A 14,569-nucleotide genomic window follows, 5' to 3' on the forward strand; every position below is an offset into this window, starting at 1 on the left:
CTAACTTTAGGAAACTAGAGAAGATATCAGGAACTGAAGTTTGACTGACAGGAGCAATAACAGAAACTGATATCTAACACAGAGGAAACTCTTCAACAGCAATCTTTGCATGTCTTTGCAGAAAAGAACACAAGTTCTATTATTGTTTAAATTGAAAAAGGGAAAGTATATAAATTATGTTTGAAAAGATTAAAAATATATAAGAGCAAAATGTGTACCCGCAGCATGGGAAGAAATTCCAGTACATCCCATGTTAAGTCACACCAAATACACAGCAGTCATTTAAAAAAAAAAAAAAAAAAAAAAAGATTTAGAGAAGGCAAAAGGAGTTCAGGCCTGGTTCAAGGTTCAAGGTTCAAGGCCAGCAGAGCCGAAAGAGCGGTATTTAAATAGGTGTCAATTGAAAAACTGAAACTATCTTTGAAATTGAGGGACAGAGACCATTAAAATAAGTCTAAAATATTCAAAAGCATGTCAGGTTAAGGCATTTTTGAAAAGCCTAAAACAGCTACAAGTCTCTCAAACACTCTGGAATCAGGGAAGCTGCCAAGAGTCTGAAATCATCAGCAAAGAATGCAAAGATATTTATCTATAACATCCATTAAGTTTTTTGCAACACAATCAAGAAAGAATGGACAAAGTTCTAAAGCCAGAGACTTCTCTTATTGGGAATGCATTGAATGCTGCAGCCGACTGTCTTAGAAACAAGTTACACAACATATAAAGCAAGTATAGTATTGTACTATCTTTGTACAAACCGTAATATGAGTTCAGATCCTTAGCTCCTTATTCTGGAGCTGAATGCCAAACAATGTCAAGGAAAGAAAAAATAGCAACCAAAATTCAAAGCAGAAAACTAAGAGGGTGCTGTTAGCATGTGTAAATTAAAAGTGAATAAATAGAACTGTAACACTACTATGTTTATTTACTCTCCTGTTTTCTCATTTGCAAACGACAGTACAGAACAACTTAAATATAGGAAAAAATTAGGTAGATTAAGGCACTCGAGACTATAATTGGCAACTCAGGACAACACAGTGTGACAGAATCCAGTAGAAACCAACAGAACAGAAGTTATGTAAAGAAATATTTATCAATCAATCTCAAGGTAAGAACGAGAGGACAGGAATTAAGAGGGACTACGTGTTAAACCAGATTGCTCCTATAAAGTATGTTCACTGGATCACAGAATGGCTGAGTTTGGCCACCTCTGCGATGACACCTCTGTGTCCATCTGGTTCTTTTCCTGCTCAAGCACAGATACACAGAGCACGGTGCCCAGGATCAACTCCAAGCAGCTTCCCAAGATCTCCGAGGAGGAAACTCCACAGCCTCTGGGCAACCTGCACTGGTGTTCAGTCACACACAGTGAAAAAATTTCCCTGATTTTCAGGGAAAAACTCTGAAGAAGGCTGTAATTGTCTGTAATTACTCAGATTTATGATACTGCAAACATGCAGTATATAAGCACCACGAGAGACAAGTTTGCCTATTTTGCCACCTACTCCTGAATATTAGTATGCTAACCAGAATCCCCTGTATTTCTCTGGATGAAGAAAATTCTACACCTTGAGTACGTTTATATACACATACATAAACTGTATTATCTACTGGATTGTCTGCAACAGTTAATAGTACTTAAGCACACACCAAAACTTAGCTTGTAGCCAGGTGCTGTGAACATGATCTCCAACCATATTCTGAAGAAAAAGTGATAGTCTATGCACTTGAGACCACTGAGTCCTGTTATCAAAGAAATACTCAGCCCTAAAACATCACTACAGCCAAGCACATTAATGTTCCCCTTTTGTTATCAGCTTGGTTTGTATTTTCTAGATTGTATCAGTCTGGCAGTGGTGAAACCAGTGGGAAAAAAACTGCGTATTTAATGAGGATGTAAATTTAGGTGTTTAAAGTAAGAACTCATTTTATTCCTAGTACTCGTTAAATTAACTTGTAGATTTTGCAGTGTAAAAAGTCTTTCAGTCCTATCCTCAGGGCCTAAACTAAACAAAATATTACATTTCAATAAACATATGATTTTTTTTGGTACACTGATCTGTACTCCAAATAATGTGTGATAGTAACACAATTTGTTTACTATGTCATGAAAAATATTTGCTTGGAATCTGAATAATACCCCATGATACCTTTCTAAAAATTATTTATAATTGCAATTTAGCATGAGAAAAAAAATTACAAGTAAAAAAACAATGTATATGAAGCAATTTTCTTAATCTGTTATTACGAATGCATTGAAGGATGAAACAACAAGCCTTTCAGAAAGATGTTTCACTGTGCTACAGCATTATTTGTACAGATTGTAAGGTAATTATATAACTTTACTACCTGAAAATCTCAAAGTGCACCTCACTGTGTTCAGATAAAAACAACTACATCACTGAATCTTGTAATTCATTGTCTTTTGCTTTTTGACTCAAGAGTTTGACACGAGGAAAAGCACTCCACTCGTACTATTCAAAACCAGGTTATACTATTATTAGACTTGGAGAAGTAACTCACAGGTATAATTTTTGACTGCCAATGAAGTAGCATTTTATCAGCTCATACAACTTAAATAAACAACTATTTAAACACTTTTCTTCTGTCTTCACAACTAATAAAGTAATAATTTTTATAATCACTACTACTTTATAGTAGTCTTATATAACTTCTATGATTTATTTACAAAAAGTAGTTATTGCCCTTGTCTATTACAGTCAGCTTCTATCTAGCACGTCCTACCACTTTCCCTTGGCAACAGCCCTGCTGTAGCCCTGTTACATTTTTTCCCTAATTACATATTGGATGCTATTACAAGCTTCTCCTTTCATAACTCAATGAGTTATTAACTTTGATTACAAAATCACAGCTCCAGTTTGTAACTTTTTGTATTTTTAGTAAAAACAAAGTAAATCAGTACCTGCTAGAGCTATGAAGCTCTTTTTCAGTATCTCTGAACAACTGTAGGAAGTATATACAAGAATGGATCCAATATGAAAATGCTTGTGAAATTTAGGACCAGCCTCGTAAAATATTATTATGACTAAATGATTGGAATTTCTTAATTTTAACATTCAGAATTTCATGCATCAGCAATATTTTAAATTTAAGTCAATCAGTGTAGCATTATTTTGAAAGAAGGCACTGAAGTATTTCTTCATTTGAGCATAGGCAGCTATAGTCAATGCTCCTCAAAAAGGAAATTTTGTCTAGGTTTTACAGCAGACATCTGAAAAGTAAGAGTTCCATTACATTATTTTTAAGTGTGAGCACCAAATCATTGAACGCTTCAATACCCAGTTCTCCCCACAGAAAGCAAGGCTTCCTCTGCCTTTTCATCTTTACACCATTAATATGGCTGAGGGTAGAAAAGCTTTGCAGAGGTATCTGGATAAATTAGGTTGTTGGGCTGAGTCCAATTGCAAGACAGTCAAGAAAGCTAAGAGTCAGGTGTTGACCTGGATCGCAACAATCCCATGCAGCAGTACAGGTTCTGTAGTCACCAAAAAAAAAATCAAGGCAAGAAAACCTGGAACTATTCAGAAACAGTGAAATAAAAACAATTAAGAAATGACTTACCATATACAGGAATACCTGTGCACAAGCTAGAATTTTATATGAAAGGACAAGACATTAATTTCTACGAAGAGAAATTTTTGTATGAAGCTAAACATACATGTAACAATTAGTCATAAAAGAAGGCACCTAATAAGATACGTTATCTCCAGTTTCAAGATGTCTGATAAGTAGTAAAAAGGCAAAAATTAGTATTCAAGTGAAACTATTCATGAATTATGTATTATAAAAAGAGTTAATAAATTGGGAACTTTAACACAGTTATCACATCCTCATTAGGATGCTGTAAGTATTAAGATTGATGTAAAAATATTCCGTAGATTATAAAGAGAGGTTAGAACTGATTTTTCAGACATAATTTTAGAAGTTTTCTCAGGCTGCCTACTACTTTGAAGATATGCAAGTAAATTTTCTTATTCCGAAAGCTTTGCTTCAGCCTCTCTTATAGGTCTCACACACGCTTGTAACTCAAACTGTCTCAACGTGGGAAGGAAAAGCCTTTAACAAAGTCCTATTTCACTGAAAATATTACTCACTGAAGTCAACTTGTACTAAAAGGAATGGCAGCATTACAAATGAGTTTGAGATCTTGAACTCAGTATCTGTAGTACCATTGCTACTGAGATATAATAAGTCTCATTCAAGTAATCTTTTTCGCAAAAGCAAAGCTTCAATTTCCAAGGGGAAAAAGGAGAACTAAAGTTTAAGAAAGTCTTAAAGAAAAGGACCAAAAAAACCCACAACAGTCTTTCAGTTTTGTTTAGATCATACGAAAAATGAAGTAGACAAACAGAGTTTTTAGCTGCCATCTCCAAGTCACATGCTAACAAAATTTGCATTTACTCTGAAGATAGTTCAAGAGCATGCCAATTCAATGAATTGCAAAGAACTGAGAGCTAGATAGCAGTGTGCATGTCTTGCATAAAAAAGGAGACTTGAATAAATAATTTTCTGAAGATGGAAGCAGTGATAACTTGCTATTATACTGAAATTCTCAGATAATTATGTATGTATGTACTAGATACTTCACAGAGGAAATCAGTTATGAGGAACTTCAGTAAGAAAGATGGAAGATCAGAACAAACTACTCATATTCGGTATCACAGAAACTCTAGCTTACGGATACATTTGCAATAAGAAAACATGCAAGAAAACCATAAATGTCTGTACTGAATCCTTAATACCTGTAAAAGAGTTCTGATACAGATCTGCAGAAAAGTTGAAAACAAGGTACTGAAGTAAATCAGCAAACAAAAATCATCAAAATCAAATAAGATCTGATTTGCAATACTTTTTTATGGCTGATTACAGTGGCAAAGACAGGAACCTCAAGATATAATTACCACTACTTTGAGAAGAACTAAAATAAAAAGAAGGAGAATAGACATATCTACTTAACGCTACTTGACTAAGAATAAAGCAACAAATTTGTGTTGTTATACAGAAGGCAGTTATATTCTTACATGATGCTCCCAACTGTAAATTTCCTAAATTAAGGTCCATTCTATATTGTGTTAACAATTGTTGTCAGGACACACAGAACTATAAACAGATTTATTTTATTTTTTTTTTAAGTGCAATAATTTCTCAGTACTTCTTCCAGCATGCTCAAACTAGAATAGAACACTTCAGAACACTATTTGAAAACTATTTTAGAAGCTACAATATAAGTTTCAAGCCTGCTGTAGCAAAGATCCATAGCGGCATGATAAAGGCAGCAGATCACCACAAAAAACAGTTGCACTCAGCTGCAGCAGGCACAATCTCCTGTGAAAGAAACTGTTACGGAGTTCATTTAGTTTTGCTTTCACACTTTGGGACTCAGAGGACTTAAAGCTGTCATTCCCAGAACTTCAACAAAGACAAGGTGTTTCCAGAGTGAAAACAAAACATCTCCTCCCCCAAAAAAAGCAGTAAACTTTCCTATTCTTGGATCAAGCAGAAGTTACGTTTATGTAAAACGTTCCAATGAGAGAAGCCAAAATCCAAGTTCTATCTCCACAACATTTCTGTAGGACTACTTAATCACGATCTTGAAAATTGACTGTATACAGTAAAGAAAAGGAATGTCTATACTCCACAGATTAGAAAAATCACTCTGAAATCTGTAAATCGAGGCAGAACACCTTTTAAAAAGCTGTGAGCTCCACAGGGCCAAGACATCATCCCTGCACGTGCCTGAGGAGGAGCTGGAAGTCAACGGTTAAGCGAACAACTACAGGAAGACCGAACATCTTGGATGATGTACAGTGCTTCTTGAAGTGTATCATTCAGCTTTCATAGGATAAATTTCAGCACCACTGTTAATTCAGTTAATTCAGCCTGAACTGTTTAGATGATCTTTGAAGAATTGAAATTATTTCTTTCTTCTCATTTTTGAGGGCTAATGTACATTAAATAGATTGTTTTGTTTTTAAAATGTTTGAAGGGATACGCTTAAAATGCACATATTCAAATGGAATTCCATTGCAGCTGAGACACCTACCTGGTCAAAGCAGGAACTGGTACTCCCCTTGCTCGAATAGATGGCTTTCCACGAACTACTGGAACCTCTGCATTCTCTGAACCACCATTCAAATACGTTAACTCTTGAAGCTGCGCCTGTCTGATCTCATCGTTGTAGTCCTGAAACAAGGGAGGGTAAAGGGTGAGAAAGCAAACTGTTCAACCACCATACCAAGTTACGAGCAGCGAAACAAAGATCTGGAAAGGACTTCCTCTTAAATGAACTTCCCACTGAAAAGTTTAATACACAGAAGTGTGCTGTAAGCATATTTCTAGAAGAATTCTATGCATTAACTGCAATTTGTGCTCAGGTCATGTTTTTCTTCCCTACTGCATATTACCTCCAGGTAAGTTTATCACTTAAAATGTGAATGTTAAAATGCTGCAGATGACAGGTGAAAATAAAATAGAAAAATCAAGGTCTTATACTCTGAGCTGAGATCTGGCCTGCAGTTATTTAAGATGGATAGCTCATTAAAAGCAGGAAACATCTACTGCGTAATGTTGCAATGTGGTACAGAAGAAATGCACAGTTCAGAACAGCCCCCCATGAAGAAGGGATAGATTAGCCACCTATGCTATTAAAATCAGGATTTAAGGAGAGAATAAAAAATGAAATTCAATCAAACGTTCACCATTCTCTCAAAAAGAGCTCCAAAACCTTCATTTCTAAAATAAGCAAGGATGAATAAACTGAAGACAAACGATTTGTTTCTTATTCAGTACAAATCTTCACTCAAAGTCTACAGAAAAGAAAGCTGAAGTCATTTACATGGAATTAATACAATATTTCTCAAACTCACAAGAGTCTTTTCAAGGGACCTTGTTACAACCTCCAAAACTGGCACATCACAGGAATTTAAGAGATAGCACAATGAACTCTTTAGAACTGAACATATTTCACTGTCATTTTCCTCCACATAAGATGAGCCAAAGAATGAAAATGGCCAAGTGAATCAAGAGAATACCTTATTCAGCATCTATACATATACACTAAGTATCAAAATATTTATAGGTACTTTAAGAAGAATGAAGTGATGCTTCTGGTAAAAATTACTCTCATCCTCTGCAAATCTTCTGCAAATCTTTCCATTTCAAAGAAGGAAGGTTTATCCAAATACTACTGATTTTACAATTCAGTTATGAAATCAAAGGATCTTAATCTCTTACCAGAAATCTGATTTTTGTTACATGCATGTACTATGCAGATACCAGAAGACCATAAGGCAGCCTTTCTTTGAAAAACTCCTTCTAAAACAATGCTGCACAGAAAGATTAATACTTCTGTGAACAAAAAGATCTCAATTATCCTTGAAACATTCTCCTTCCCTTAAGCTTTCACAAAGAAAATATGGAAGTTTTCCTTTACACACCATTTATGAAGATAATTACTAAATTGAGAAATCTGTGGCACTATACAAACATTTTGTCTATCTGCTGTTTTACAACAGGATCTGAAATTTAAATCACAACTGCCCGTTTGAGATCGTTCTCTAAATAGCATGAGAAACCAGCTGGCAGAGGATGAGGAATAACTGGAAGACTGAATCAACTGAACAGTTTCAAGAACTGCACATATTAAGCGTTTGAAATATGGATTCCACTGTAAAACAAAGCTTGAGATCCAATAAAATCACACTGCCCCAAGGAAGAGGCAAAAAACATTGCTCTGATAACTACTGAACATAAATCCAGACTGAATTCTGGGTAGATTAAAATCAAGTACAACACCCTAAGTCTAGCATCAAAAGTGCTACTGACCATAAAGTCTGACAAGAAGAAAGCGACTCAATAATTTAAAGGAAAGGAAGAGAATATACCAAAAGACAGATAAGAGTCAAAGCAACTTGATGAGCACAGCAAAAACAAACAAACAAACAAACAAAAAAAAAAAAAAAAAAAAAAAAAAAAAAAAAAAAAAAAAAAAAAAACCACACACACAAAAACAAAAAAACAATGTCAGAAGCTTTTATGCCTTATTTTCACGTCATTCTGAAAAAGTTACACACTGTTGCAGGTGTTGAACGCTCACTTCAATGTAAAGGTGCTTGGCTGTGGATCTGAAAAGAGTTAAGTAAGCCAGTAGTATTTTACCATACTTGGCTGCAAGGATATTTTGTATTTTACACTCTAGCACCAACTGTGATTGGATAGTCAGACCTGATCTGGAAACTGAAAAACTTCCATAGATCTTCCATAAAGGATCAGCATCTAATACTGCAATGCATAATTAGCTAGCACTGTTCAGAACAAAAATTGAGGTCATATATTGAAATCAGGTCTTCTTTCTGGAAGAAAACTGATAGTTTTCTTCCAGACCTTACAGGAAATAAAATCAAATAGCATTTGGCAGCAGTTAACCTAATATTTATTACTTATAGAAGGGACAAAGCTAGTCCTTATTGCTTCATGGGGTTACTGCTGCAAAGAGTTGGGAAACAAGAGATTGCACGTTTTAGAACAACTGTGATAAGATTACATTTGAAAAGCCAAAGGGAAATTAAGACATGCTCTCACATTTCATAAGAGATTGTGCAGTTCTGCTCAGTACAAACAAGGCAATGATCAAAACATGAGTAGAAATGTCTAACCAATAAATGGAATTGCTCATTATCAGTCTAATTTTGATGGTTTAATGGCAGTAAGGACTATAATTTGCTAAGTATATTTATTATGACATAAGGTAAATTAAGCTCAATGAAGGAATAAAATTCCTGCACAGGAATCAGACATACACTCTGACTTCCAGTGAATGTAAAAGGCTTTTCTTATCAAATCATGTGCATCTTCATCTAGAAACAGCTGTTTGCCCACTAAAGCAGACAATCTCCTTACATCTTACTAAGAAGACATTTAAGTATTCACACAAATTTGAATCACGTAAATACAGTAACCTGCTATGTTAAAATGGCTCAGCATTCCTACTGAGGAAATACTCTGCTGGGTTTCCTTTTCCTCACCACTTGTTTATCTGAACAGAAGAACATGAAAAGAGGTAAATGTATGTCAAAAAAGCTACTTGGAACTCTTAGATTTTTGATCTGGTGCTTGGTTATTTAGAAACAGAACATAAATCGTAAACACAGAACAGTTTAGCTTAGATGGACCTTGGGGTCCGTCTGCCCAATCCCTGCCAAAGCATGAACACCCAAAGTAGGGCGCCCAGACCCACATACAGCAGCTTTTGAAGATCTCTAAGAAGGAATTGCCTCTGGGCAACCTGTACCAGGAGTGGCTCTGCCACTCTCAAAGCACAGAAGTGCTTCCTGATGTTCACATGAAACTTGCTTTGGTTTGTGTCACGGAGTAGTACGGGAGCATGTGAACTACTTTTCACTAAGAAAGGTGCAAGTCAGAAGAGCCTAGGAACACACGGTCAACTCAAGTCACTCACGGAATTCCAGCTTCAAGGATCTAGATAGATGCAAAGTGAATTAATTCCCCAAAATACATATGGTAGCATTCTCAGGCCATCAGCACCAATTGCTTCACCCAAGAGCAGAACTTGCAGCTCCGCTCAGGCTGTAGAGGACATACAGAACAGGCATTCAATTGGTTCTTACACTACTATACTAACTATACACAAATACCCATACTACTGTCACTCCAAGATACGAACCTTTGGAAAGTTTTCTACTTAAATCTCCCACATTTCCAAGATCTTATACTAATCAAGAACAAAATTTAGCAACATTATCAGCACCGTACAAAATAAAAGTGAAAACAATACACCTTGAAGAAATATACAAACCAAAGCATGCTTATTCAATAAAACTTTTTCTGAATTCTGATTTCTCTGAATTCTGTGTAGCACTTTCTAAACAAAGGAATTGCCTCATACATTAAAAACTATTTTTCCTGGGACTATCAAGATAAATAATAACTTTAACAAGCATCAAGATAAAATACTTTATTAATTGATTATTCTCCACAATTTTATTACTTTGATCAAAGTCTAAGAAGGAAATATAGAAATAAATACTAACAGGGATGAGAAACTTCTTGATTTCTTCTAATGCATGCCCCATTCTGGCATATGCTTCTGCTGGTGGAGCAAACACTTCAATTAAAACATGAAGGTCATCATTTAGGTGGAAGTATTTTGCCTCTCCACTTTTTCTTAATTCTTCCTCCTAAGAAAACAGACAAAGATGTTTTGTTTTTTTTTCCACTTTATCATTTTAAACATTTTAATGTAGGCTTTAGAATTGCTTTGGATGCATTTATGCTTACTGTCTGTTCACATTTATATATCAACAACTAAAAAGCCTTTTAAAATTTTATACTTTTCTAATACACTTCAAACAAGCTTGTTGCTAAATATCAGAGTATTATCAATTTGCTTACAAATACTAGAAGCCTAATAACCCAAAATAGGACTCAGCAGCTCCTTCTCATATACAGGAATAGTACTACAAGGCAGAAAGCTTTCAGTTTTCCCCAAGTACACCAATTTTATATAGAAAACACAAAGAGAAATAAATAAGATAAAATGGAAAGCTTCTTTTCTCAAAAGTAACATCTTTAGAGGTAGGTTTATTCTGATATTCCACAATGGAAGGATTTTTGCCAGTATTATTTCCATCTCTTAGTTCTAATGCACTCCTCAAATACTTCTCATCTATTTTTTCCTCTTACTGAGATGGTGTGATGAATGAGTTCTCAAAGAATAAATGAGAAGTGTGGCCAACTAGTTGAGGGAAGTGATTCTGCTCCTTTTTTTCCTGTTCTCATGAGACCCTACCTGCAATATTCTATCCAGCTCTGGGGTCCCAAGCACAAGAAAATGAACTCTGAACAATCTGGTCTAGTGCAAGGTGTTCCAGTCCATGGCAGCAGGGCTGGACCTAGATCTTTAAAGGTCCCTTTCAACCCAAATCACTACTGCTTTGAGCGTTGCTCAGGCAGCGATGATTAAATTGCTTGTTTTAGTACCTGCATTAGTGTCAGACAGAAAAAGATGTGTAGTCTATTTATCTACAGGAACAAACAAAGCTTCTCTCCACATTTTAAGGATTATATCATAATGATGTAACTTGATTTTCTGTTAAATATCACATTGATATTTCAATTAGAATTCTATGATTCCATGATTTTCTAAGAAATGCATGCATTAGTCACATCTCAGAACTTGCCAGCCTGACCAGTAACTTGTTAATTAGTAATTACATTCTAAGCTCCACTTCACTGTAGATTGCTATTCCTTTTCATACAGAAGGAACAGCAAGGAGTGATTTCATATTTTAGATAACATTAGTGGCCAGAAACATTACTGGCCAGAAAAGGAGGCCAGTAAATCATGACATACTACAGGCAAAGTAGTATTTTAATTTGTATCAGTTAAAAAGTGCAATTCACTAGGCAGGTGATGATGATGATCTTGTTACTGATTTGCGCTGCCTTTGTTTTTTACAGCTTGAGTCATATCATAGGATCATAGAATCACATGATCATAGAATTGTTTGGGTTGGAAGGGACCCTTAAGATCATCTGGTTCCAACCCCCTGTTATAGGCAGGGACACCTCCCTCTAGGCCAGGTTGCTCAAAACCCCATCCAGCCTGGTCTTGAGTGCTTCCAGAGAGGGGGCATCCACAAACTCACTGGGCAACCCGTTCCAGTGTCTCACCATTCTCACAGATATGTCACCACAGTAAGAATGAAGCTGATCTGCACACACGTACGTGAAGCTGTAGATTTCTGCTGTCTGCTAGGGCTTCTTGCAATGCATACTGTCACCATAACCAAATACCTTCCATTAAAACAACTGCAATCAGATGTTGACTTAAGTTGTATACAGCATCCTAAATTGGGGCTGTGATTACTTTTTCCTACTTGTACTTAATTTGCTTTAATTGTCTGTTATTCTTTGTCTATTCTTTGTTATTAAATGCTAAGTGCTCTTTTCTATGAAATAACTTTGTTTGATTCATCTGAAAGTCCTTCTAAGGTGAAAACACTGTGACGTGAACACTACAGGTTATAAGCAGAGTAAGACTATCTATAATGAGCTACTGCTAATGCCACAGTTACTTTCCCAGGAACTCTAGTTTTGGGACTATACATACAATCTGTAGTAGCCTCAATGTGGACTGCGACAACAGGCTCCTTACAGAAAACAGACCCCATGTGAATCTAGTTAATACAAGCATATTTTATGTTTTTATTTGCTCCCTGACTTTTTGTCACAGGACTTGTTGACCTCTCCAAAAAATTTAGGAGGAAATTCAGGGTATCGTAAGCACTCTCTACTGAAATACTCAAGTCTTACCTTCGTCTTATCCCTCATTGAACCTTTTCCCAAAATAGACATTTTTGTCAGTGTTTCTTCCTGCAAGCGTTTTAAAGAATTGCCACGTGGACCCAAAAGCTTTCCCACAAAGTTAAACTGTAAGAAAACAAAAAGACAATATGAACATTGGATTTCTAAGCACAGAAAAAAGCAAAATTTGCTGAAAGAATTTTTTGTTCTAGCAAGAACAAAAAGCAAGAAAAGCAAGAAGTGTTAAATCATAACTGACAGTCATTAAGAAGAAACGTATAGGATAGTTAACAGCATGTTACGGACTACCAGATGCCAACTGAAATCTAGAAGTATCTGAACTCAAAGAACTTTCAAATAGCACAGATAAATGACACATTCAAAGCTGAGACCAGATGTGTTCAAACTGCAATTCAGTTTTTCAACAGTTGTTATCAGGTATATAACCATAAAAACAAAGCTGGCAGCAATCCCTCACAGATGCAGTAGCACCCAACAAAAGTTTTGAAAATGAAAAAGTCTGAATTGCCTTATGCTGCCTGTAAGATTTATGAAGTAATATAGCAACTCATATACCCTACACTAAAACACAGAAACAAACAGGGAATTAAATCCAGAATTTATATGCTTATATTTCCTGTCTCAAACCAAAATGAACATTCTTTAAGGCATTTTCAACTGTCACTCAACCTCTATTATCACTGAAGTTTACCAAAACCAGCTGCACTTCCTAACCAGGGCAAAACACTATTAAGTTAACTAAGGGGAAGGTAATGGAGCACCACAAATATAAAGGAACAATATTACTTGGGGAAAACCCAAACATCTCCCTTTGCACAAAACATCAAAACAGGCTACTGTGAATACCTGATGCTCCTTAAGCCCAGAAGGTAATTCAAGGGGAAGATGAGTCAAAAACACAAATTCAAAACCCCACCCAGAGCAGAGAAATAAGAAAAAAGAATCTGTCTGCTACCATTTAAAGATAAAAAATTGGGTTCAATGGAGCCAAGAGGCACGAGAGACCTGCACAACACATTTATTCCCAGATGCATAGAGAGAGAAGGTACGTAAATTCAATAGGTAGCTTTTGTCCATCTGTGACGCACTTTGGAAGATACATGAAATCTGAAGGATGGTTAGAGAAGATTAATTTGAAGTAAACAGCCACTATTTTCCACATACTAAAATGTGCCAATAAACATGAGAAACATTTTGAAATTTGTATGGAACGGCACTTACTTCAAGCACTAATTTATTCTCTTATAAATAATACCCAAATTTGTAGATTACTATTCAGGTATATTTACTATGCTCTGCAAAGCTTTATAAAACCACAATATTCACAAACAGCTGCAATCTAAAGCGACCCACTTATGGTAACAGAGCTTTAGGCATAAATAATATACAGCGACACTATAAAACAAACACCTTTAGACTACTTGTTTTTCTGGACTCATTTATGCAACTGTTTTCCAGTTGTCTCTTCCTCTAGTACTGTATCATTAAAGAACCACTATGGAAGACTCATTAGAGCCCTCCATAATTAGATGGCTCATTTGATCTCCCTGTTTCTCTAGACAAATCCAATAGCAGTTGACAATAGGGCAGTAGCAGTTCTTACAAACTCCATTGTTGCTACAATGGAAATGCTGATGGAAAAAGTAGTCCAGCTCTAGTTCTCCTACAATGAAGAAAGTCTACAGTTCCAGTTCACCTACTTCAATTTGAGACAAAAAGAAATGCAAGCAATAAAAAAAGCCTATTAAAAATGAAAACGCAATTCTTCTCTCTTTAGTACTTGCAAGCTCAATTCCCGACTTAGAAACAGGATACAAGTGAATGAATGGCTATGGATGACTGGTCCACACAAGCTATTGCAAAAGGCCTTTCATGAACTAGCCTTTTCTGAGACTAAGAGATCAAATCTCAAAAAATACTAAGGTGACACCTTTAACTGCTGTGGTACCTCATTTTATTCCTTACAGTTTCTTTAGATACTGTCAAGGAAAACAGATTCGAAACAGGTTGCCCAAAGGTACAGAAATCTGTCAAGCTGAGAGCATTCATGAGGTCATCAGGAGGTTGGGCCAGAGATGTCTTGGAAGTCCCTTCCTATACAGACTTTTGACTTTATGATTAGAAACATGTAACTGCAATGAAAACACTCAAACTAGGGGAAGGGAAGGGAAGGGAAGGGAAGGGAAGGGAAGGGAAGGGAAGG

The 14,569-nt window shown here is 35.9% G+C and overlaps 1 protein-coding gene across 2 annotated transcripts in view; it reads right to left on the reverse strand.

Annotated features, from left to right (window-relative positions):
• The window catches only part of KHDRBS3 (KH RNA binding domain containing, signal transduction associated 3), a 77,527-nt gene that overhangs the window by 29,374 nt on the left and 33,584 nt on the right, over positions 1-14,569 (reverse strand). For both annotated transcript variants that reach the window (XM_042839891.1, XM_042839892.1), the window contains exons 3-5: positions 12,355-12,471; positions 10,071-10,217; positions 6,065-6,204 (exon numbers count right to left, since the gene is read on the reverse strand). In XM_042839891.1, coding sequence (XP_042695825.1) covers positions 6,065-6,204; positions 10,071-10,217; positions 12,355-12,471 — 404 coding nt within the window. The remainder of the gene's footprint in view (positions 1-6,064; positions 6,205-10,070; positions 10,218-12,354; positions 12,472-14,569) is intronic.

The sequence above is a fragment of the Centrocercus urophasianus genome, unplaced genomic scaffold, assembly GCF_019232065.1.
Source record: "Centrocercus urophasianus isolate 14NV4802_14NV808 unplaced genomic scaffold, USGS_Curo_1.0 seq_11, whole genome shotgun sequence".
NCBI lineage: Eukaryota > Metazoa > Chordata > Aves > Galliformes > Phasianidae > Centrocercus > Centrocercus urophasianus.